The 23,728-nt window shown below is 49.1% G+C and overlaps 1 protein-coding gene across 2 annotated transcripts in view; it reads left to right on the forward strand.

Moving 5' to 3' along the window:
• CREBBP (CREB binding lysine acetyltransferase) overlaps positions 1-23,728 on the forward strand; it is a 1,382,831-nt gene that overhangs the window by 1,206,276 nt on the left and 152,827 nt on the right. For both annotated transcript variants that reach the window (XM_085628465.1, XM_085628466.1), the window contains 2 exons: positions 13,109-13,274; positions 14,257-14,424. In XM_085628465.1, the coding sequence (XP_085484591.1) occupies positions 13,109-13,274; positions 14,257-14,424 (334 nt within the window). The remainder of the gene's footprint in view (positions 1-13,108; positions 13,275-14,256; positions 14,425-23,728) is intronic.

Raw genomic sequence — 23,728 nt, forward strand, 5'->3', positions numbered from 1 at the left:
ATCAGCCTCTCACCTGCCTGCCTTTCAACGGGGAGTGCGTATTCCGACAGCAGGTTGATGAGATGCAGGAAAAAATGAAAAAGCACACAGACATCTCGAAAGCGATAAGAGCCCTCCAAACACCTTCCTCATGGGGGTCCGTCTGAAGGTCCATCTTTAGGGGAGGCTCTAAAAACACCTCCCACGCCAAGGCATCTTCCTCCTGTCAGAGGCAGCAGCCCACTAAACACCGTCAAGGAGCTACTCTATGGGAGGTTAAAGAGGCAGTAATTCCAGGGGCAAAGGTAGAGGTGTAGGGAGGTGGAATCTGACTACATGGTTGCCCCCACATTTTTCCTGGTGTTTTGCTGGTTTTCGACTTAGTTTGGCTGGGATCCTGCTAGTCAGGACACCAGCCTAGCTGCTTCCTCTCTAAATTGATTACCAGTAATTTAGGTGCACTCCAGATTGGATTCTGGGGTACCCTTATAAGTCCCTAGTATATGGTGTACTAAGTACCCAGGGCATAGGTACCCCAGAGACCTACCAGGGACTGCAGCATGTATTATGCCACCCCTGGGAAGCCATCCCAAAATAACATAACAGGACTGCTACAGCAGCCTGTGTAAGGTGGGGCATGCACTCCTTACTGCGATATAGGTTCACCATATCTCTCCATATCACTGCACATATAAACCAATCAGTCACCTTTATGGCAGGCCTTATCAATCCTGAAGGCAGGGTGCTGGGTTTTTAAGTGGGAGGGTGCCCATGCATGAGCATAGCCCCTCTGCAGCCTTCGGGGTTGTTTGTGATGCAGCCAAACCATATACCCCTAAGTGCATTATAACCTTGCGGTAAATGCTAACTTTGGAATGGCTGCATGGAAACATGTCGTGTTTGGTGTCAAACACCTTGGAATCATACCCCCACACAAGTAACTGGTGTGGGAGTATGATCCCACCCTTCTAGAGGGAGAAACATGACAGCACCGGTATACCCGGTACCAACTTAACAGATCCTGGCATCACAAAATGGATGCTACCAGCCACAGACACGAGCCTGCCCTCCTGCTGCTGGACGAAACTGTGGCAGGGGTGGCCTGGACAATAGGTGTCCTCTCACAGGGAGGTGTGACCACCTCCCAGACAGGCTTTAGTGTATTGGGGCTGGGTGGGTGCACTCCAAGAGTGCTTTGAAGTCTGCACTGAGGCACATTTGGTGCCCCTGTGCATAGTCCAGCTCAAACCGGTTGCAGGGGCTACCAGCCCCTGCTCTGGCACAAAACTGGACAAAGGAAAAGGGTGTAGCCACCCCTCTTTCCTGACCCTCCCATAGGTGGGTCCCTAGAGTTGTCCCACCACTTCCTTGGGTATAAGATAGGAACCCCTGGCTACAGGACTTTAGATTTACCTGGAAGAAACTCCGATACATAATCCTGGAACTTCGACGATCTACAAGGCGCTAGGTGACTGAAGAATCTCCCTTGGACAGGCACCTAACGCACCTAAGACTCATCTGACTGGTTTGCATCTCCGAAGCTCCTGCCGGACTCCGAAGAATTTGCAACACAGGAGGTGGGTTCCCAGACTTCCCAGAGGCTGACCCGAGCTCCCAGCAAAGCTGAGACCGGTAGCCCTCGTGGGGACCGTGGAACCGGAACCCCTGGACAACGTGCTCATATGCTTCTCGTCGATCCTTGAGGCTGTGCTTTGGGCTACTTGTAGTCTACACCCCGAGCAGTGTTTCCACCGAAGATTACTGGTCTACACTCACAGAGTGTCCCGTGGGCTGGTATTGTGTGAATCCTCCCGAGGTCACTTCGTGATCCCATGTCCATCGACTGGTGGGTCCCTGTGAAGGCAACTCTAACTCTGATTGGGCTTACCTGGTTGCTCTAGACGTGCCATGACTCTTCATCGCTTGGGGTGTCCCCAGGACCTTACTGGTCCGCACCGAAGCATCTTTTCTCTTCCTGCATGGGTTGCTGTTGCCAAGGCTTGTTGGGTTCAATCCGAGCACAGACACCGCAGCACTCGACATCCTTCGTGGGACAGCTCGATTCCAGCTCCTGGTCGTCATCGACGCCTCTTGGTCCTCGTGGCTGCAGTCAAGCTTCACCTCTTCGCACCTGAAACACCCAACATCGGTAAGCATTTGTCTATCGTGTCACTGGCAAGTGACCCAGACTCTGTCCCCTCTGCTTTCAGGTTCTTCTGATCTTCGATCCAGGCTTGGATCACACCGGACACTTTTCTTCTTCTCGGCAGCAGCACTTTGCAGCAGATCGCCATTGACATCAACGACCATTCCCGACACCATTTAACACCTATGCACCCGGCTTCCATGGGTAAGGTAACTCGAGTACTCCAGTTCTCCCGTGGGTGTTGGCCCTAGAACCCCCTAAGTCTAAAGGGGTTTGCTCAAAGTCCTCTCCTAAGTGTCCTTAACTTCTAAAATTCCAACCACGACTTTCCCCTAGAATAGTATGGGGCTCGCGTCTGTGTTCTCACACTGCACACGTCCCCCGTGGGTCTCCTGTGTCACTACCTTAGGTGGTTCCTTGGGGTCCCAGCGATTCTACATGCTCTAGGCACTGTGTCTAGTCAAGTCGTGTTTCTTATACCACTTTCTTAGTATATGGTTTGGTCCCCCCTGGGGCCCATTGTATACTGTGCTATTTACTGTTGTTTTAGAACTGTAATATTGTGTATCTTGGACTCTATTCTCATAAAGAGATTAGTAGTGAGGGTTTAGAAATAAATACATATATTTTATATATACCTTGTGTGGTTCTCCTTTCATTTAGTGAGTCGAGAGGTTATAATCTGGTAAAACAAGCTGCTTTACGCTCCTTCAAGACTTAGCCTGAAGGCTGCTCTCCATAGCTACCACTAGGATAGCTTTCAATAAAGGTTGTCTTAAACCTATCCATCAATAAGGGTTGTTTGGACTGGTACAAGGTGCCCACTATAACTAGTGGACAGCATATACCAGGCCAACCTCTCACAAGAGGTTCCGCTGAGTAGTCAGCCGCAACCACTAAGCAGTCTCTCTCTTCCCTTTACCACCCTGCTCCCAGCCCTCCCACCCCGTTCTGATCAAATTACACCTGTCGGAGGCAGACTGCAGGGATTTCTCACCTGTTGATTGCTGCGGGGAGAATCGCCTCCGATCAGTCGGTTCTTTCCATCATTGAGTTGTGATACCGTGTAGCACTCACCCTGACCCCATCAAACATTCCTCTTACAGACACACACTTCCCGGAAACACTAGTGCCCTACTTGAGGAGGAAGTAGAGGCACTCCTTCACAAAAGGGTCAAAGAAAGATATGCTGCGGCAAGGTATATACTCTTTGTACTTTCTCATCCCCAAGAAGGATGGGACCCTCAGACCCATATTCGACCTAAAGCTCCTCAACTAATGCAGCCTGTCCGAGCACTGTCACATGATGACCCTCAAGGATGTCATTTCTATGCTGCATCGAGGCAACTTTTGCAGCATGAAGCCTTTTCTGGATTCACATACTGTACAATATTCCACCATCTAGTGGTTGGGTCCAGAGTTGTCTGTTTTCTTTCAATCCCTTTGTTTTTTTGGGGCGTTGTGGACCACCATTTAGGAGTATGCCTATCCCCTGTTCTGTCACATGGCGCCCTGTATGTTCCTGTGCTTTTTGCATCATTTGGTCTGTAAGCAATTTTTTGGGAATAAAATTGAACGATTCACCGAAGACCACGAAGAGATGACGAGAGAGAAGGGGACCTTTCTCTCTTCCAGACAATGGGGGACCCCGCAGGTACCCACACCTGGTCAGAGAACGAGGTCAATTAGGGGTCATGGACAAAAAACTTTAAATTCTGCCCCAGCTGCCACCACATATTTGCACAAAGAGGTCTCCACGAGGCCTGCAACCTCTGTCTCCCAAAGGACCATCCAGACAAGAACTGCAAGGACTGTGCTGTGTTTCTATCAAAGACCCTTAAGGTACACTACACCACCGTGTCCAGCACACTAAGGACACATGCTCCATTGCATGAGTTTGCCCTGTCTAGCGACGACAGCATCACGGGAGCAGAGACAGCTCATGGCGAAGGGTTGGATGTCGAAACATACACAACCGACACTGGGAAGAAACAGTCAGAGAAAGAAACCGGTGAAGGGCGCAGAGGGAAAAAAAGACACCAGGTAATAAAGCTGCCAAAAGGCCCCGAGTCTAAACACTCAAACAAAAAGTCCCACAAGGTAGCCTCAGCGCCAAAACAATGGTCGACCAAAGGTCAGCTGAAAACAAAGAAGTCACTCTCATCCCGAGCATACTGATGCAGGCAAGACTCTGTCAAAGCCCCGACAATTCCATCAGCTCGAGAGGGGCCCAGAGAAAAGGCCATGGCTTCTGAGACAACAGAACTGTCGACGTGAAAAAGAGATCAACGCCGGAAGCAGAAGAGAACATGCTTGACATTGAGAGAAAGAAAAGAAGGCTTGAGGCCAAAATGGCAGCAGTACTGCAAAGAAAGAAGTTTGACGACTCCTTAGAGGATTTTCCCATCCCTCCCAAGCCGTCGACATCTTTTGGCACTGAGGACCATCAGTCTGCTATAGAGGCTCCAGAAACACCTCAACCCCTTCAAGAACAACAAGAAGTGTTCTACAAACTCAAGGAGGCCAAAGAGGCGAGAGGATTCGAAGAGTCCTGGCATGATCTTGACGCCAATTCCACTGAAGGAGTGGCCAACTACCTTTCAAGGCCATCACCACCAAATGACCTCTCCATGTACAACAACCCCATCAAAAGGGCTGCTGAAACATATGGAGTTCAGCTGGAGGAAAAACAGGGAGACTTGTTTTCTCCTCGAGACCCTAATGCCAGCCACTATGGGGAACCTATACCTTTCAATGCTACCCAGCATATTGGATCATGGGAATGAGGCAGAGAACCTGCCATGGCAAAGACGATAACTCCTAGAGTAGGAAAAAAGTGCAAGCCATCTACTGAAGACTTAAAATACATACAGGGATTCGCTCCTGCTGACTCGATCATTGTAACAACCGCAAGAAAGTGGAACAGCTCCCAAACCTCCACAGGCGGATTGCCAACTATATCTCACTGTTAAACAGGTACGGCCACCAACAATGGCACAAGTCCCTCTTCTAAGGAAAGGGGATTATATGGCAACCTTGTATCTGCTAAGCAATCCTAGAGGGTCACTATTCCTATAGTGTATCCTTGCAGAATTCTCTCACTATTGGGACAGCCTGATGGGCATATCCTTAATAGGAATTGCGCCCTCACACACATGTGAGAGTGTCATGCTTCATCGGGCTTTGCTCCACGTGGGGTTGGCGCTGCAATACCCCATGGGTACCACGAGAGGGCTCTTTGGCTGAGATTTTTTTATAGTAAGCCGTGATGGTGAGTGTGGGTGTGCGAGATTTGATGAGAGGTGAGTTAAAATTAGGAGTTGGGAAAATCTAATGGTTGTCTCAGCAAAGGTACAATAGGAAACACAATGATGGAAATCTAAAAACATCATAGTAGGAATACCATTCAAGACACCAACTCCAACTGTTGCCATTGGTGTAGTTCGGGTTCCTCAATTTCCCCCTATTACCACGGACAGAGTGATTTCGCAGTCACACATACACATCATACGCTGGTGGGGCCCATAACACCAACATTTATTCTATCAATCTATCCGCACCTTACTCAGAAGGGGAAAAAACATCGGTTCCGAACCACACTGCTTCCTTGATGGGAACGTTATCACTCTACCTATTTCTATCAAAATTTCGCTTCACTTCCCATCAAGAAAATATATATATATAGGTCAATGAATCATTTAGTTGAGATTAGCTTAATGACTCCTTAATTCTCTGAAATTAACCAATAATACATTTCAATGAAAGAACAACCCGACACATGAATTCAATTAATATTTCTTTATCTGAATCAAATGCAAGTTAAATCCTAGTTAATAAATTTCATCTTTTGTCATATTTACCTATTCTGGCTAATTGTCGTTTTCTAAGTCAGAATCTGGTCCTCAGTCAAATCGTCAAAGTTCTGTTCTATCATGCAGAGTCACCGTCCTCTCCGTCAGCATAACATCAGGATACTGGCAATGACGTTCAAGAAGTCGCGCTCATACCTCTCTAGTCTACTATTATTTATACTAAAATTTACATTCCAAATGTTGCAATAGTCATTTTCAGAGATTCTCATTGGACAATCGAAATACATTCTAATGCATTAGGAAACATTCGATTTCGTTCCCACATATTAAAAGTTCCAAAACGAATGTATGGGAATATTAGCAATCCATAGTGCAGGTTGCAACAATTTCTGTTGAAGGGTTGGCCTTTCGCCCAGAGCAGCCTTGATGGGCACAGCGATGACAGTTCACCGGCAGGTCGCAGCTGCTGAAGTTTGCGCAGGCGCATTTCTCTTTTCCCTTCATTGATATTACTTCGTAAATGTCTGATTCAGTCGGAGGCCATTTTATAGCAGGCCCAAACGGTCAACTTAAGCAAAGAAACACAAAAACGTCATTAATACATTTAAATGGTTAAACAGTGTTATTTACCTTGCTAATACCCATATGTGTGTGCATTTATCTAGCCATATGCAACGTTCAAAGCCATTAATGCTTGTTTATTTAAGCATAATTCACGATAACATCACATAAGCAACGTTTATCCTGTTAATATGCATACGAACTTAGTTTACATGTTATTTTAGCCATGCAAAGCAATCCCACATATATTCTCTCGGTTAATAAGGTTGATTAGTTTTCCATACAACACACGGTTAATTATTATGATCAATTAATAATCGTTTTAATACAAACATACATAAATGGATTGGGTACATAAAAGGAAAACATTTTACCCGCTCCATCACCATCACAACGGATGCATCCCACAAGGGTTGGGGAGACAACCAGGGCTGCACCTCATGCCCATAGTACTGCAATGGGCCAGACTAAATTGGTACCCAGACCTACTAGAGGTGTCCAGGGGACGCATGATAACAATCAAAACTGAACCGGATCTGCTAGCAATGCAGGAGGGGAGAGTGTACCAGCCTAAGCACTCAGCCCATCGTCCTGGCTCCTGAATATTTAGAATTTGGACACCTCCAGCTGCTGCGTAGAACAATGGAAATTCGTAAGAAAGCAAGAAACGCTACTATAAGAAATCGCTTTGTAGCAAAATGGAAGATACATTCACTGGTAGACAAATAACAGATATATGGAGATAACGATAAAACCGGAAACCGTGTTAACATCTCTCACTCATCTGCTAGATACTGGGCTAACCTTTTCACCCCTAAAGGTACACCTGGCAGTGATAGTAGCCTACAACAGGGGCACTTCATATAACAGTTTCTTCACATCCCCAGTGGTAAAGAGATTCCTAGAAGGAACTAAAAGAATTGCTCCACCAGGATCATTTCCAGCACCACTGTGCAACTTAAATATCATGCTAACGATGTTAATGATAAAGCTCTTAGAACCTATGCACAGAAACAATCTAAAATCATTAACACTCAAGACAGCGTTTCTTATCGTAATCACATTGCTATGCAGAGTAAGTAAACTGCATGCACTAACAATAAAGGAACCATACCTGCGCAGGGATAAGGTGGTTCTCAGAACTAATACACAGTATCTACCAAAGGTAGTTACCCACTTTCACGTTAACTGAAGTATACAGCTACCAGCTTTCTTCAAAAAACCTGAAACACAGAGAGTCCTACACATGTTTGATGTAAGGAGGGCTTTAATGTAATATCTTGAAGAAACCAAAAAGTTTCATAAAGGAAACCAGTTGTTCTTCTCCTTGGCCAAGGCAACCAAGGGCTCCCCAGAGAACAAGGGGGCAATCTCAAGATGGATTGTAAAAACAATAGACTTGCTATTCTAGGGCAGGAATGATACTGCTCGCATGCTCAAGAGCCCATTCAACACGGTAAAAGGGCGCAACACTGGCGTTCTTAGCAAACGTACCATTGGATGCAATATGAGCAGCAGCAACATCAGCATCACCACACATCTTCGCACAACATTATTTTGTGGACATTCAAATGAACAAGAAAGCACAGGTGGGATAAAAAATATACTACAAACACCTGTTTGCTAACACTTCGTCATTGCATCCCAACCAACCAATGGGAAGGGATACTGCTACATGATCTAGCCCACAGCATTTGAATCAAGAAAAGGGTTCATGCTGCAAAATAAAATGGTTACTTACCAGTAGGAGTGGTTTTTGCAGCTTGAAGAGTTTTCTGGATTCACTTGTGAACCAACCAGCTCCCTGGAAATGGGAGATAATGCAAACAAGTGTCGTAAATACAGGAACAAAGAGGAATCAGACCAGGAAAGAAAGAAAAAAAGAAACCGAAGGTTGCGACCACGCACAGGAACATCCGGGGTGCCGTCTGACATCACACAGGAGACTGGCATACCACCAAATGGGGTCGATGATGCTCAAAAAGAAGAAAAAAAGGACAGTTTTGGACCCAACCTCTAGATGGTGGAACAATGCACGGCATGTGATTCTAGAAAACTCTTCAAACTGCAAAACTACTCTTATTAGTAAGTAACCTTTTTGTTTTGACCTCCCTTGACCTGAAGGATGCCTACTTCCATGTCCTGATACACCCTGCACATTGCCAGTACCTCTAGTTTGTGGTAAGTGGTCAGCATTACCAGTTCAAAGTGCTCCCCATCAGGGTAATTATTGCCCCCAGGGTGTTTGCAAAGTGTATTGCTGTGGCCACCTCCAGAGAAATGGCAACATCTGTCTGCCCTTAAGTGGATGACTGGCTGATCAAGAGCACAACCCAACGGCAGTGTCTCACACACAAACAATCCGCCATCACAATACAGAATCTGGGTTTTACCATCAAGATCCCACCTCCAGCCCCTCCAGATACAGTCCTTCTTGGGAGCAGTTCTTAATTCAGTCACCTGGAAAACCTGTCCCATGCCCGCATGCGCCCAGGCATTCCAAACGCTGCTCCCTCCCTTTTAACCAGATTGCCAACTAACGGTACTTATGGTCATGCACCACTTTGGTATGATGGCTCCTGCAATGCAATAGTTACCCATGTGCTTATTGCAGGATTGCCTTGTTGCACAGTGGTTACTAGCAGAGGGTCACTGGGAGGATTTAGTTTTGATCTCGAGCTGCACTCATTGCTCTCTGCAGTGGTGGAACATCACCAGTCTGTTACAACACAGGCCCTGTTTCAACGCGGTCCCGCAGGTGACCATCACAAAGAATGCATCATTCACCAGTGAGGAACCCACTTCAAAAGCTTTACTGTGCAAGGCACCTGGGCGCCCCTTCAACTGGGTATCCACACAACTATCTGGAACCAGTGGCCATCCAGCTAGCACTCAAGTCTTTTCTAATACATGTTTAGCACAAAGTGGTTCTCATTCACACAGACAACATGACCACCATGTGCTACCTGCAGAAGCAGGGAGGTGCTCACTGACCACAGTTGTTTGCATTGGCTCATGGTATTGGACTGTGAGCAATCTATCATATATTCCATCTAATAACGGAATTCCTACTGGGAATGGACGACGAACTTGCAGACCTGCTCAGCAGGATGCAGCAATAAGTCCACAAGTGGGAACTCCACCTACAAGTCCTCTTAGCGTACTTCTTCAGTTGGGCTGCCCCAATGTAGACCTCTTTGCCACTGTCAAACACAAATTGCCTAAACTTTGCCTCCAGCTATCCACACACACAGTCCATAGACAATGCACTGTCGATAAATTGTTCAAGGATATTTGCTTATCCTTTTCTGCCTCTCCAACTTCTTCTCGTCGTGGTTCATAGGCTTCTGCAAACATCCCTGTTGTAAGTTCCTTCCCTAAGAAGAGGTGACAAGGGACTTGCAGGTTATAGGAATCAACCATGAAACCTGTGGCTAGGGATGAGAGCCTTTTCCAAACCTCTTTCGTTTAATTGTTGTGGAATAACAGTCAACCGTTCCTGATTGCATCGAAGAACAAAGGGAAAATGAAATAAAAAAAGTCCCTGGAATTCAGTCTCTGCTTAGAGAAAAGGACAACATTAAGAGTCTGAGGTTCCAATTCCTCCCTGAAGGGGACCCTCTCGTCGGGTCCCCTTCAGGCTGTTTGTCTTCCAGGACTCGGCCTCGGAGATACTCCAGTCCTCCGAAAAATGGGGAAAAGGAAATAAGAACAAAACAGGGTTCAATCTTGTGTTTTACTTATCAGAGGTACTACCAGTCACCTGTGATGGAAAAGGGAGTGAGGAACTTAAACCGCTGACCGTGCCCCAGTCAAGCTGTGTTTCCCTTCACCTCTTTCCCCGTCAATCTTTTTAAATATTGTAGAAAAGGCACTTGCCTGGAGCCATGGTTCTCCGGGACCGCAGCAAGGGTTACCACGGCGTCCTGGGCTCCTCTGGGATGTCTGGATACTTCAGTGTTCTCTGCTGGGGAGGCCTCGGTTTCTCTCCTGGTCTCTCCTTTCTCTGGACTGCTCACCGTTTCTTTTAACGTTTCCTCTCCCTCACTGGTCGGTCTCGCTCCTTGCCCGTCTTCTCCTCCGAATTTGCTGTTCTTCACCTTCCTTTTCTCCTCGGCCGGCATCTCCGCTTGTGACGTCACCGATTGTTTTGGTGTGTTTCATCCGCTGGGTTATTAGTTGGCAGTCGAATGCTGGGGCCATCTTGGAGTTCCCATCTATTGAGCACCCCATATTACAATCCCTCATTCTCATTCAAGTGGCACCCACTTGGGCCAGACAGCCTGGTTCACCACTCTCATCGAGCCCTCCCTGGTGCTTCATGAAAAGCTTCCCAACTGGCCAGACCTTCTCATGCAGAGCCAGGACACACTCCGACACCAGAACCACAAGCAGCTAAATCTTGTCACCCAGCTCCTGAGATCTTAAAATTCGGCTACTTCAACTTACGTCAGTACTGTATGATTATCCTCAAGGAAGCACCCAGCCCTCAACAAGAGCCTGCTGTGCAGCTTAATGGAAATATTTTGTGCACTACTACACTCCCAGGTACGTCAACACGCTTAAGCAGATGTCCACGATATTGTTTATCTGCTTCACTTGCAAAGAGACAGGCTTCACTTATACCTCTATTAGACTTCATGGGGCTGTCGCTGCTGCCTACCTTCAGAACAGAGAGCACATTTAACTCTTAAGAATTCCAGTGATTAAGACCGTAATTGAGGGACTGAAAAGAGTAATTCCACCCAGAGTGCCACCTATCCCCATTGGAATATCAACATAGTTCTTACCAGACTTATGGGTCCTCCTTTTCCAACCATGTCACTCATGCCTTTTGCAGTTTCTTTCCTGGAAGGTAGCCTTACTAGTGGCCATCACCTCCCTAAGGTGGGTCAGTTTACTTCAGTCCATGACCCTTGAAGAACCCTTCTTCCATGTTAATGCAGATTGGGTAGTGTTTAGGACAGACCTCAAATTTCTCTACGAGATGATCTTGTCTATCCGCCTCAATAAACTCCCAGTGTTCTTCCCACATCCAGAGTCAGTGGCAGAGGTCTTCACACACTAGATGTCAAAAGGGTCTCCATGTATTACATTGACCGAACTAAATGTTTCTGTTAGACACAACTTCTCTTTTTTTGTAAGCCACATTGTTTGTTCGGATGTTTTCAGACCTGTTAGGTTAAAGCCAAACGGTCTTTGCTTGTCCTCCCCAGATCCCACTCTACTTTCAAAAGTGAACCTCTATGGCTTTCTTAGGCAGCATTACTATAGCTCACATTTGCAAAGCAGCTGCCTGGTCCACTCCACACAGTTGCACCAAGCACTACTGTGTGCATTCCTTAGCACACCAATAAGCAAATGTTGGACAAACTGTGCTCTATTCACTCTTTCAGTCCTGTGCAACGTCCTCTGGCAAGCCACCGCTTACAGGAGAACTGCTTCATAGTCTATGTGCAGCATGTGTGTGTCTATGGCAACACATGCCCCAATCAGAAAATGTTACTTACCCTGTAAGCATCTGTTTGTGGTATGTAGTGCTGTAGATACACAAGCCCACCACCCTCTGGTAGCCTTCTGTCCTTACAGAGGCTCTTTTTTCTTCACTCTGCATGATAATCTTCTTCTATAGCTTTACGCTCCATTCCTAGCCTCACCCTCCATGTGATGAAATGATCTAACAATGGAACCTCTGCCCATGTACATTACCAGTAATAGTTGGATCTACTTTACCTGGTGACTTGAAAACTTCTGGAAAGAAAAAGAAGTTGCACACGTCCAAGACCTACAATAGATTGCAGGAGTATCCAGAGCATGTGAATCTACAGCACTAAATGCCACGAACAGATGCTTTTTATTTATTTATTTAGAGTTTTGTATAGCACGAACATGACCCAGTTGGAAATCAGAGCGCTTTACATACGGTTGCGGGAGACATAGGAAAACAGCTAGTGTAGAGAGATCAAGGAAACAGTGGGACAAAATACAAAAGATGCAAATTAAAATTAAAGCGGACATAGGAAGCAGGTTGGGTGAGAACGAAAAATAGGGCAATATACAAGAGCAAACCAATGGCTTACAGGGTGAATAACATTTTCTTTATTTTTAAACTTCAAACACACACTTCATGCTTTGGAAAAGTAAATTGCTTAGTTGTATGGCATAGAGGTAGGCATTTGAAGTTTGATACGCAGCACTCCGACCTTTTCTAATATTAGCGATCTTGACATGTGGTTTATAAAAGTCCTTGTGCCCTCAACCTCTGGTCCCTCGTAGCTCTTTTACTGTATTCATGTCTTAACTTCTTGAACCTTTCTCCTTTATTGTATACAGTGTATCAGATATCCATTTGTGTGATGGGTTTGTGCTTCAATGAAAAGCCAATGGCATCCATAAAGTACATTTTATTAATTAATATCAGAATACGTCTCTACTTAGTTCCCTGGCGGTGGAGGAAAAAAAAATCTGTGCTGTTTTTATTAGCGCAAATTAGTTCATTTTCCTAAAATAAACCTTATCACAATAAATTACTGTTGGATAATTACATCTATATATCTAGTCAATATAACTTTTGATCCATTTGTTAATATGAATAACGTGTGCACCACAGGTATGTTATGGGCCATATTTGGGCCTGCCCCCCAAGTGAAGGAGACGACTACATCTTCCATTGCCACCCTGCTGATCAGAAAATTCCTAAGCCTAAACGTCTTCAGGAGTGGTACAAAAAGATGTTGGACAAGGCTTTTGCAGAAAGGATAATACACGATTACAAGGTGAGCTGCAGACTCCTAGCATAAGTCAGTTTTGATATGGCTTATTTACCATTTCATCAGCATTAGTCTGCTCTTTCAAGTGAGCATTATCCTTCTACCTGGGAAGCAAAGTTCTGTTGGTAAAATTGTTTTTGCCTGCTGTGGTTTGTGGTCTTCCAGAAGACTTTATCATCTACTTGAAATTTTGTGAGTTATGTATAGCAAGGCACGCCATGTTCTGCTCTCTGCACCACGGTGTAATGCTCATGTCCCTTTTCCAGCATCCTCAGACACTTACAAGCTTGAGCATGTTTCTTTGGTCTTAGTTACCATCTTATGGTAAAGCCTTGTATAGCCCACTAAATAACTGATTGAATTTCCTAGTGCTAACCCTTTGTAATTTGATATATAGCACGGTGGGTTAGGCACTAGTCTCATCTGTGAAAGCTATTGAAGTAAAAAAACAATTAAACATTGTCAGTTTTGGTACTTGTGATGAGTTCTCTCACATTCACATTTATAATATACATATGCCTAGACTTTAAAAGTATGCTCTCTTCAGTGCAGGAAATATTTAGAATTTACTCGCATGGGCAGGAGCCAGCTAGTATTTTAGAACAATCTATTTGTATACATAAGTTTGCAGCAAGAATTCCTTTTCCTAAGGAGGGTACTGTTACACTGTGATATTACACTATCTGGGAATCTGTTTGTAGATCTGTGTTGTGATCCACCTTGTTTGGAAGTTTAAAGGATGCAGCTGCTGAGTTTTGTGGATGCCATCTTTAAGTGTTTGGGTAGAGCCATTCTAAGGATTTCCGGAAATATATTCCTTTCCAGTTATTGTTACACCAAGTGAGTAATCTTTTCATGTGATTAACTTGTAACTTAAAAGCTTCAAGGCTCTTTCTTTAGAATTGTTTGGGAGACACCATATCTGTCTAATTATGTTATTGCACCCAGAGTATTTCAGTCTCAGGTAGTTCCTTTTCAATCCATGCAGGACATCTTCAAGCAGGCCACAGAAGATCGGATTACAAGTGCCAATGAGCTGCCTTATTTTGAAGGTGACTTCTGGCCCAATGTCCTGGAAGAAAGCATCAAGGAGCTTGAGCAAGAAGAAGAGGAGCGGAAAAAGGAGGAGAGCACAACAACTTGTGAACCAACAGAGGTGAGGAGGCACTTTGACAGGCATGCAAGGCAGTTGCCTAGTCATCACTGTATAAATATAAAGGGATTCCAAAGCAATTTCAGTGGTTAGCATTCTTTAGGATGCATGGTCTGAGACTTACTATGGACTTACTATGGATTGAGATTGAATTAAATTTCAAATTTCTTATTTGGTCAGATAGCAGAAACAGACTTCCAGTTTTGATGAGATGAACATCATTTGTATCCTCATAAGTGTTTGTTGAGATGAGAATGTATTGACATAGTAGGAAGGAATAGAGATTATGATTCCAGTGGAACAGTTGTACTGCTTAGGATTCTCACTGGACGCTACCACAAATTTAGATTTCTGTGATATTACTTGTCAGAGGTTTAGGTCCCTCTCTTGTGGGGTAGCAGAGGAAGTGCTTGTACGGTTCAGGCTTGTACATAATGCCTTCTGAAGATGTCAATACATAGATGTTCTGCTGTGCTGTTTGTATGCTTCTGACTCACAAACTTGTATTTTAGACATTGCAGCTTTAGTTCATCTTCACTAGTCTTTGTAGTCCTTGTCAGATTAAGTGTTGCACGAAGGGGTTTAGAGGTGTATGTTGGGTGTGCACGTATGTGAAGTTGTGGTCAGTGGTGATTAATTCAGTCATGAATGCTGCAGACCTTTGTGGAGAAAAGTAGTACAAAGCCAATACATAGTGCATGATTTGACCAGGTGTTTTACCATCATTTCTTATAGAAAACAAATAGTATGATGCCATGAGGAGGTAAGGACAAAATTCAGTGAGGATTTTAGATTGTTCCACTAGTTAAGATGACATTAACTAGTGTAAAATGTAGGAGCTCATCTACATAAAACTGTTAAAAACTTTAACATATTCCCTCCGAATCTCTTTCGTGGTTTCTTTCCCAAACATTTGTACTGCTTCCCATCTCCAAACACCATAAAAAACAGATTTGAAACTTTGCTGCCACTACAGAGACCTAGAAACTGCATTAAATACTGTAACTTTAGATGAAGGTTTGAGGCCTGTCCTGATTGTTTTTCTGCCATTCTATACTGGAATCTTATCTCTCAGAACATGTTTAAACCATTAGCTGACAAAGGCAAGTGGTCCTGTAACACAAAAGATGTCTAACCCCATCGCCTGCAAAAGAATGTATATTTTCTATAGCAGAATCAACTTTGTTGGGTATCATTGCCTTTGCTACCTATTGGTACCGGTCTAAAGGTTTTTTTGTTATTTATATTTTAGCTGTAACAGCAACATTCATCAAACATTATTTCAATTAATAGCTCCTCAATCGAAAATTCAGTCTCATGAATGTAAATTAAAAATGTAGTTCAAACAAAAATAACTCATTTGCTTGCAAAATCTGTCCATAATTGTACTTAAAACATAGTTCCTACAAACGTACTGCTTTCATATCAACTTCATTCTCCCAATATCTACAAATTTAGATCCCACTCTCTTTGCATACAAACCTTTGCGTGCGTGAACTTTATACATCCTTTGCATCCATTGGGAATCTGAGGGACCTGTATCAGATTTCTAATTAGCCAGGACTAACACTCTTACTACTTAAGAGGAAATAACCAATTGGCACTGGCCTATTGTCATTTTCAGAGGAATAAACCACAATGCCAAATAGAGTCCCATACGCATCCAGAGTGATCTTAAGCTTTAATCTTCAGCTCACTTCAGCAAGGATGCCCCACCAGAATTCTCTGAGACGAATGCATGTGAACATCCTATGGCGCCAGTCCACATTGGCCTGGTTGTATCCAAAACATCTAGATTCCAACCAGAATACATTGTATCTGAAAAAGACACGTTAGTAATAGATTCCTTACCTTAGAATATCCCCAGGCGTCAGACTGCATCCGGAAAGTTTTTTGTCAGCAGTACCCATGCGTATCAGTAGGCGTCGTCGTGCAGCTCCGCGTACTTCGCTGGCGTCGTAGACGCCGAGATGACGTTGTCGGAGCTACTTAGACGCGCCCACGCGCGCTGACGTCAGTTCTTTCTTTTTCCGCACCAGCAAGCGCAGATCCGAGAGAGAGCAGTACTCCTAGTCATATTTTTGACTTGTTTTCTGAGACTTGTTTCTCTTGTTTGTCGAGTACTCGTCTTCTGATGCAGTAGGGATGCCCGGGTCTCAGTCCTGTAGGGACTGCCATTGGAAGATGTCGGCGGAGGACCCGCATGTCGTGTCTCTCTTCTGCTTCGGGCACGTCCATCACCCCGAGATGTGCCCCAGTTGTCGGGCCATAGCGCCGAAGTCTTGCGGGAGCGTTCCCGCCAGTTCTTTGTGGCCTGGTAATTGCTCCGCTCCATTTGTAGCATCGGGGTCAGGTAGGTCGAAGCGCCATACCAGGTCGAAGATGTGGCGTCGCTCTTCGCCTACCCCTCAACGGTCGCGGGACGCAGTGAAGGTGGTGGGTGGTCACTCCCCCGCAGGTCCGGTGGAGCTTCCGTTGTTGCCTGCGGCCGACCTGCCTTCTCCAGAGCCATACGCGTCTCCGGAGAGAATAAAAGGGTTCCTATCGGCCATGGGCCATTTATTTGCCCCTTCAGGTCCCTCCGGAGCGCCTTTGGGCCCCGTGGAACTGTTGGGTGGTTATGCCCCCGTGCCGCCGCCTTTGGCCCCGGCAATGTCAGCAAGATACCCTGAGACGCCGTTGGCTCCTGGCCTCGGACCCGCTGTTGGCTCCTGGCCTCGGACCCGCTGTTGGCTCCTGGCCTCGGACCTGCCGATGGCTCCGGCCTCGGCGCCACCGGCTGGCTCTGGCCTCGGCGCCGCCGTTACGCCTGGCTCAGAGCCACTGGCTTCTCAGGGGATGTCACGAATGCTTTGTTGAACATGCCCTTTGATGGCACGCGCCTCTTTGGTGACAACCCGGATGGCACGTTGGAACGTTTTAAGGACTCCTGGGCAACGGCCCAGTCCTTGGGCCTGTCCGCCACGTGCACTCCTTTGGGGTTTGCCTTTCGTTCCTTTCCTGGCAGGGACGAGGCGCCCAAACACGTTCCTTTCAAAGCTGCAGGCCTGCGCAGCAGCGCACTCTGCGCAGCCGCTGAAAGCGTACCCGCAGAGGTGGGTCAGCGGCCAGGTCAGTCCGTGGCCACCACGGCCTCCAAACCTTCCTAATCCGGGGTTTTTGGGCCCACCAAACGCAGGTGGGCAGCACGATTCTCCACGATTCTCCATCGCCTCCCCCACTGGCGCACCATCACTTCGGACAGTTTGGTTCTGCCCCTCCGGCCGTGCCCCCTCCGTACCACCGCATGTTGGGGGATCACTTGGCGCTTCTCCAGCAGGACGTTCTCTGCCCTCTTGGTCAGAGGGGCCCGTCGAGCAAGTTCCGACGCCAATGATAGGTCGTGGTTGTTATTCCCACTACTTCTTGATTCCAAAGAAGGACAAGGGCCTGCGTCCTCTTTTAGGCCTCCGGTACGTCACTTACTTCCTTTGGAAGAAAAAGTTCAAATTGTTCCCGCTTTCAGTTGACCGTACTCACTTTTGGCCTTACCAGCGCCCCTCGGGTGTTCACAGAAATGATGGCGGTGGTCGCAGCTCATCTGTGCATTTCGGGGTTTTCGGTCTTCCCCTCTCTCGCCTACTTGCTATTCACGGTGGGCTCGCCCAAAGCAGTCGCCTCACAACTCAAGAACTACGTCCAACCTCTTGCATTTGCTGGGGTTCTCCATCCACATGCCGAAGTCGCATCTGGCTCCCTCTCAGAAGCTCCTCTTCATCGGAGCGGTTCTGGACACGGCGCGATTTCGGGTTTATCTTCCTGAACAGCGCGTCCATGAGCGGCAGATCCCTCTTCCTTCCCCAACCGGAGCACTCCGGGGATGGGGCGGCCATATGGGGGAGGCGGAGATCAGCCGCCTCTGGTCTCCGGCGGAGTCCGAGCTCCATATCAATCAATCTGTAAGAAACACGTTAGATTCCTTAACTTAGAATATCCCCAGGCATCTGAAAGAAACACGTTAGTTAGATTCCTCACCTTAGAATATCCCCAGGCGTCAGACTGGATCCGGAAGATTTTTCGTCAGCAATACCCCTTGCGCGTCGCTAGGTGTCGTCTGCGGCTCCGCGTCCGTCGTCGGCGTACTTAGACGCCGCCCTCGCGCGCTGACGTCAGTTCTTCTTTTTTTCCGTGCCAGTAACCGCAGATCCGGGAGAGCTACCTCTTTAGTCACTTTTTGACTAACTTTTTTCGATCCTTTTTGATCTTGTCTCGACTCCGGTGCTGGTAGGATGCCTGGTTTTAAAGCCTGTGCTGACTGCAACCGCTTGATGTCGGTTACGGACCATCACCGCCGGTGCCTTTACTGCTTGGGCCTCGACCACGACGCGGCGTCGTGTTCGGACTGCAAGGCCCTGACCTCGAAGGCTAGACGGGAGCGGTCCCGTAAGCTTCTCGAGCTTCGCCACTCAGCTCCGCACCCCTCTCGATCCCGGTCCAGGAGGAGGTCCAAGGATCGGTCGCCGAGCCGCAGCCGACGTCATCATCGATCGTCTGGCTCCAAGTCTTCGGGTAAGTCGAAGCACTCAAAGAAGTCCAAGAGGCGACACCGCTCTTCGGACTCCCCTCGCCGGTCGCGCGACTCGGCCGAGGGTCAGGGTGGTTCCACCCCCGCGGCTCCAGCGGAGCCGCAGGCGCCGCGCAAGTCCCCATACCTGCCGGTCCCTGGGACTGACGCGACGCCGGCGGAAGTCAGTGCCTTCCTCTCGGCCATGAGGAACCTGGCTCCGCCGTCGACGCCCGCTGGCGCGCCTTCGGGCCCCGCGGACCCGACTGGGCAACCTTGCCTGCCGGCGGCTCCGGCCCCGGCGCCGTCGACGGCTCCGGCCTCAACGCCGCAAGCGCCCGAGGGACCCGTCCCCGCCGACGCCGGTCGACCTCGTCATGCCTCCTCCGCCGGTGTCGACACCGGTACCACCTCCGACGCCGACTCCGCTCGGCGTCGAGCCCCAGTTCAGCCCCGCTCCGGGCCCGGCGCCGTTACGGCGTCGATGGACGTCGCGTTCGGCGCCGCTGGTGACACATTTTGTCTATCGCCTGGCTCCGATCCTTCCTCCTGCATACCAGGAATCGGATGATGGGGGCGAATGGGAGGGATCCGAGGATCCTATGGCCGCTCAGGCTCAACTGTCACAGGACTGGGCAGATGAACTTGGGGAGGCCAGTGGTCTGGATACCTCTCCAGACACTGGATTCATCTCTCCCCCGACTGTGGCTTTGGAGGAGGGTGCTGCTTTCTCTGTGGTGCTGCGCAAGGCGGCCGCAGCCCTTGGGCTCGAGCTACCTGCCGTGGCTGTGAGGACTAACGTCCTCACTGAGGTGCTTCAGTCTGCAGCAAGCTCCACTGAGCCTCTGCTGCCATTCAATGAGGCCCTCACTGACGTTCTGCAGGGCACCTGGTCCAAGCCCTCCACAGTTCCTCCTGTGGACAGGAACGTCGCCAGGCGCCACCGCCCTGCTCCGGGCGACCCCAGTTTTCTGTCCCAACACCCTACCCCCGAGAGCCTGGTTATCCAGGTCTCTACCTTCCAATCCTCCTTCCCGACCGCTCCGCCGGACCGGGATTCCAAGAGACTGGAACAGTTCGGCAAAAAGCTGTTCTCCTCCCTTAGTTTGGGTCTGCGGTCTTTGAACACCGCCTGTCACTTGGACCGTTATTCCCACTCTCTGTGGGATACGGTGGAGGACGTGCTGCCCCTGTGTCCGGAGGAGGTCCAGACACGTCTTACCCAGGCTCTGGCCGATGGGAGGGATGCAGCACGACATGCTATCCGATGTGGGCTTGACACTACGGACTCGCTGGGTAGGGCGATTTCTACCTCAGTGGCGCTTAGACGTCACGCCTGGCTGCGGTCCACGTCATTTTCGGGCGATATCCAGAGCACCCTCATGGACATGCCCTTTGATGGCACTCGCCTTTTCAGCGAGAAAGCGGACAGTGCGCTGAATCGCTTTAAGGACTCCCGGGCTACGGCCAAGTCCTTGGGCCTCTCGGCCCCGCGGTCGCAAACTTCCGCCTTTCGCCCCTTTCGTGGCCAAGGAAGGGGTGCCTCCCCATGTGCGCCTAGCCACCAGCCGCAGAACCAACCTGCACGCGGTCGCGGACGTGGTTTCCGCCGAGGCGGTTCTGGAGGACGACGCGGTCAGCCCACATCCACCCCGGCAGCATCCGCCTCAAAGCCTTCCTAGTCCGAGCTTTCAGGCCCATTCCACGCCAGTGGGCGGCAGAGTTCGCCATCACCTGCTCCACTGGCGGTCCATCACATCGGACAGGTGGGTGCTGCAAATCGTCCGAAGGGGCTACTCCCTCCCCTTCGAGACGACCCCTCCAGCCATGCCACCGCAGCACCACCGTATCTCGGGGGATCATTTGAATCTTCTCCACGAGGAAGTTTCGGCCCTCTTGGCCAAGGGGGCCGTCGAGCGCGTTCCGAGCCCAGAAGTAGGTCGTGGTTGTTATTCCCATTACTTTCTGGTTCCCAAGAAGGGCAAAGGGGGCCTACGCCCTATCTTGGACCTCCGGAACGTCAATGCCTTCCTCCGGAAGGAGAGGTTCAAGATGTTAACTTTGGCTCAGGTTCTAGCTGCCCTAGACCCTGGAGACTGGATGGTGGCGTTGGACTTGCAGGACGCATATTTCCACATCCCCGTCCTGCCGGCCCACCGGCGTTACCTGCGGTTCACGGTGGGTCAAGAGCACTTTCAGTTTACCGTGCTCCCCTTCGGCCTCACCAGTGCCCTTCGGGTGTTCACGAAAGTGATGGCGGTGGTCGCAGCTCATCTGCGCAGATCAGGGGTTCCAGTCTTCCCCTATCTCGACGACTGGTTGTTGAACGCGGGCTCGCCCCAGGCAGTCTTCTCCCACCTCCAGACTACGGCAGATCTCCTGCATTTGCTGGGGTTTTCCATCAACGTGCCGAAGTCACACCTGAGTCCCTCACAGAAGCTCCTCTTCATCGGAGCGGTTCTCGATTCGGTGCAGTTCCGGGTCTATCCACCGGAACAGCGGGTCCGGGATATTCAAGCCGTGAGTCCCATCTTTCGGCCTCTATCCTGGGTTTCGGTCAGGCTAGTGTTGCGGCTTCTGGGGCTGATGGCCTCCTGCATCCTACTAGTGCATCACGCCAGGCGGCGCATGCGGGCTCTGCAGTGGGACCTGAAGTTTCAGTGGGCCCAGCATCACGGCAACCTGTCCGACCATGTCTTGATCTCTGAGGGCACTGCACAGCAGTTGCAGTGGTGGCTCACGGACCGCGATTGGGTCAAGGGCAAGAGCCTCTCCCTTCCCCAACCGGAGCATGTCGTAGTGACGGATGCGTCCCTCCTGGCATGGGGTGGCCATATGGGAGAGGCGGAGATCAGAGGCCCCTGGTCTCCAGCGGAGTCTCGTCTCCACATCAACCTGTTGGAGTTGAGAGCGATCCGGCTTGCACTGAAAGCCTTCCTTCCCTCTGTCCGGGGAAGTGTCGTGCAGGTGTTCACGGACAACACCACCGCCATGTGGTAGTGCAACAAACAGGGCGGGGTGGAGTTGTGGACCCTTTGTCAGGAGGCTCTGCGCCTCTGGACATGGCTGGAACACCCGGGCATCGCCCTGGTGGTTCAACATCTGGCGGGCTCTCTGAACGCCAGAGCAGACGAACTCAGCCGCCGGTGCATGATGGATCACGAATGGCGTCTGAACACCGAAGTGGCGCAAGGTCTCTTTCAGCAGTGGGGAGAGCCTTGGTTAGATCTATTCGCCACCGAAGAGAACGCGCAATGTCAGCAGTTCTGCGCGTTGGAATTTCCAAGGCGGCACTCGCTCGGCGACGCTTTTCGTCACAAGTGGAGTTGCGGTCTGTTGTACGCCTATACCACTTCTGCCCAGAGTGCTGAAGAAGATCAGGCACGACCGGGCCCAAGTCATCTTGGTGGCTCCGGATTGGGCACGAAGGTACTGGTATCCCGAGCTACTCAGTATGTTGACCGATCCTCCGATACGTCTGCCCCTTCGGGAGGATCTTCTGTCGCCGCAGCAGGGGACGGTCCTACACCCGAACCTGTCCAGCCTCCACCTCCATGCGTGGAGATTGAGCGGCGGCAGTTGATGCCATTTGACTTGCCTCCTGAAGTCTGTGATGTCATTCTGGCAGCCAGGCGTCCCTTCACAAAGACTGTATACGCCTGCCGGTGGAACAAATTTGTGGCATGGTGCACAGCAAAGGCTGTGGATCCCCTTTCCGCTCCTCTTTCTGAGGTTCTCCTCTTTCTTCTTTCTTTGGCCCGGCAGGGCTCTGCCCTGGGCACCTTGAAAGGTTATCTTGCTGCCATCTCTGCCTTCTTGCGGCTTCCTGATCAGCCTTCTCTTTTCAAGTCCCCTGTAGTTACACGCTTTCTAAAAGGCATTACTCACACGTTCCCTCCTGTCCCTTTTGTAATGCCTCAGTGGGATTTGAATCTTGTTCTCACATTTCTAATGTGCGCTCCCTTTGAGCCTCTTCATAATTGTCCTCTTAAGACTGCTTTTCTGGTAGCCATCACCTCGGGTAGACGGGTGAGTGAGCTCCAGGCTTTATCATCAAAGCCTCCTTTTCTCTCTGTTCATCCAGACAAGGTTGTCGTTCGGCCTCGTCCCTCCTTTCTTCCGAAAGTGGTGACCCCCTTTCATCTTGGGCAGTCTGTCACCTTGCCCACCTTCTTTCCGCCTCCGCATCCTTCCAAAGAGGAAGAGTGGCTCCACCGTCTGGACCCAAAACGTGCGCTCTCCTTTTATCTGGACCGCACAAAGCAGTTCCGGGTGGACGACCAACTTTTCGATGGATACGTGGGTGCTAAGAAGGGGAAAGCTGTGCACAAACGGACCATCTCTTGGTGGGTCGTTTTGTTCATCAAAATTTGCTACTCCTTGGCAAAAAAGGACCCTCCTGTTGGGCTGCGAGCCCATTCTACTCGGGCCACGGCGGCTACTACTGCTTTGGGACGGGGAGTCCCTTTGCAGGACATCTGTCAGGCGGCAACGTGGGCTTCGCTACACACGTTTGCCAGGCATTATTGCCTAGACAGCCAAGTCCGGAGGGATGGCTTCTTTGGCCGTTCTGTCCTCCAGGACTTTCTGGTGTGATCTTGGTTCGCAGACCCACCACCGGGGATGGTATTGCTTGGGTATCTATTCTAATGTGAGGAATCTAACTAACGTGTTTCTTTCAGATGAACAAGTTACTTGCCTTCGGTAATAATGTATCTGTAAGAAACATTAGTTAGTTAGATTCCTCACCGACCCACCCATCCT

This window comes from Triturus cristatus, chromosome 10 (genome assembly GCF_964204655.1).
Source record: "Triturus cristatus chromosome 10, aTriCri1.1, whole genome shotgun sequence".
Lineage (NCBI taxonomy): Eukaryota > Metazoa > Chordata > Amphibia > Caudata > Salamandridae > Triturus > Triturus cristatus.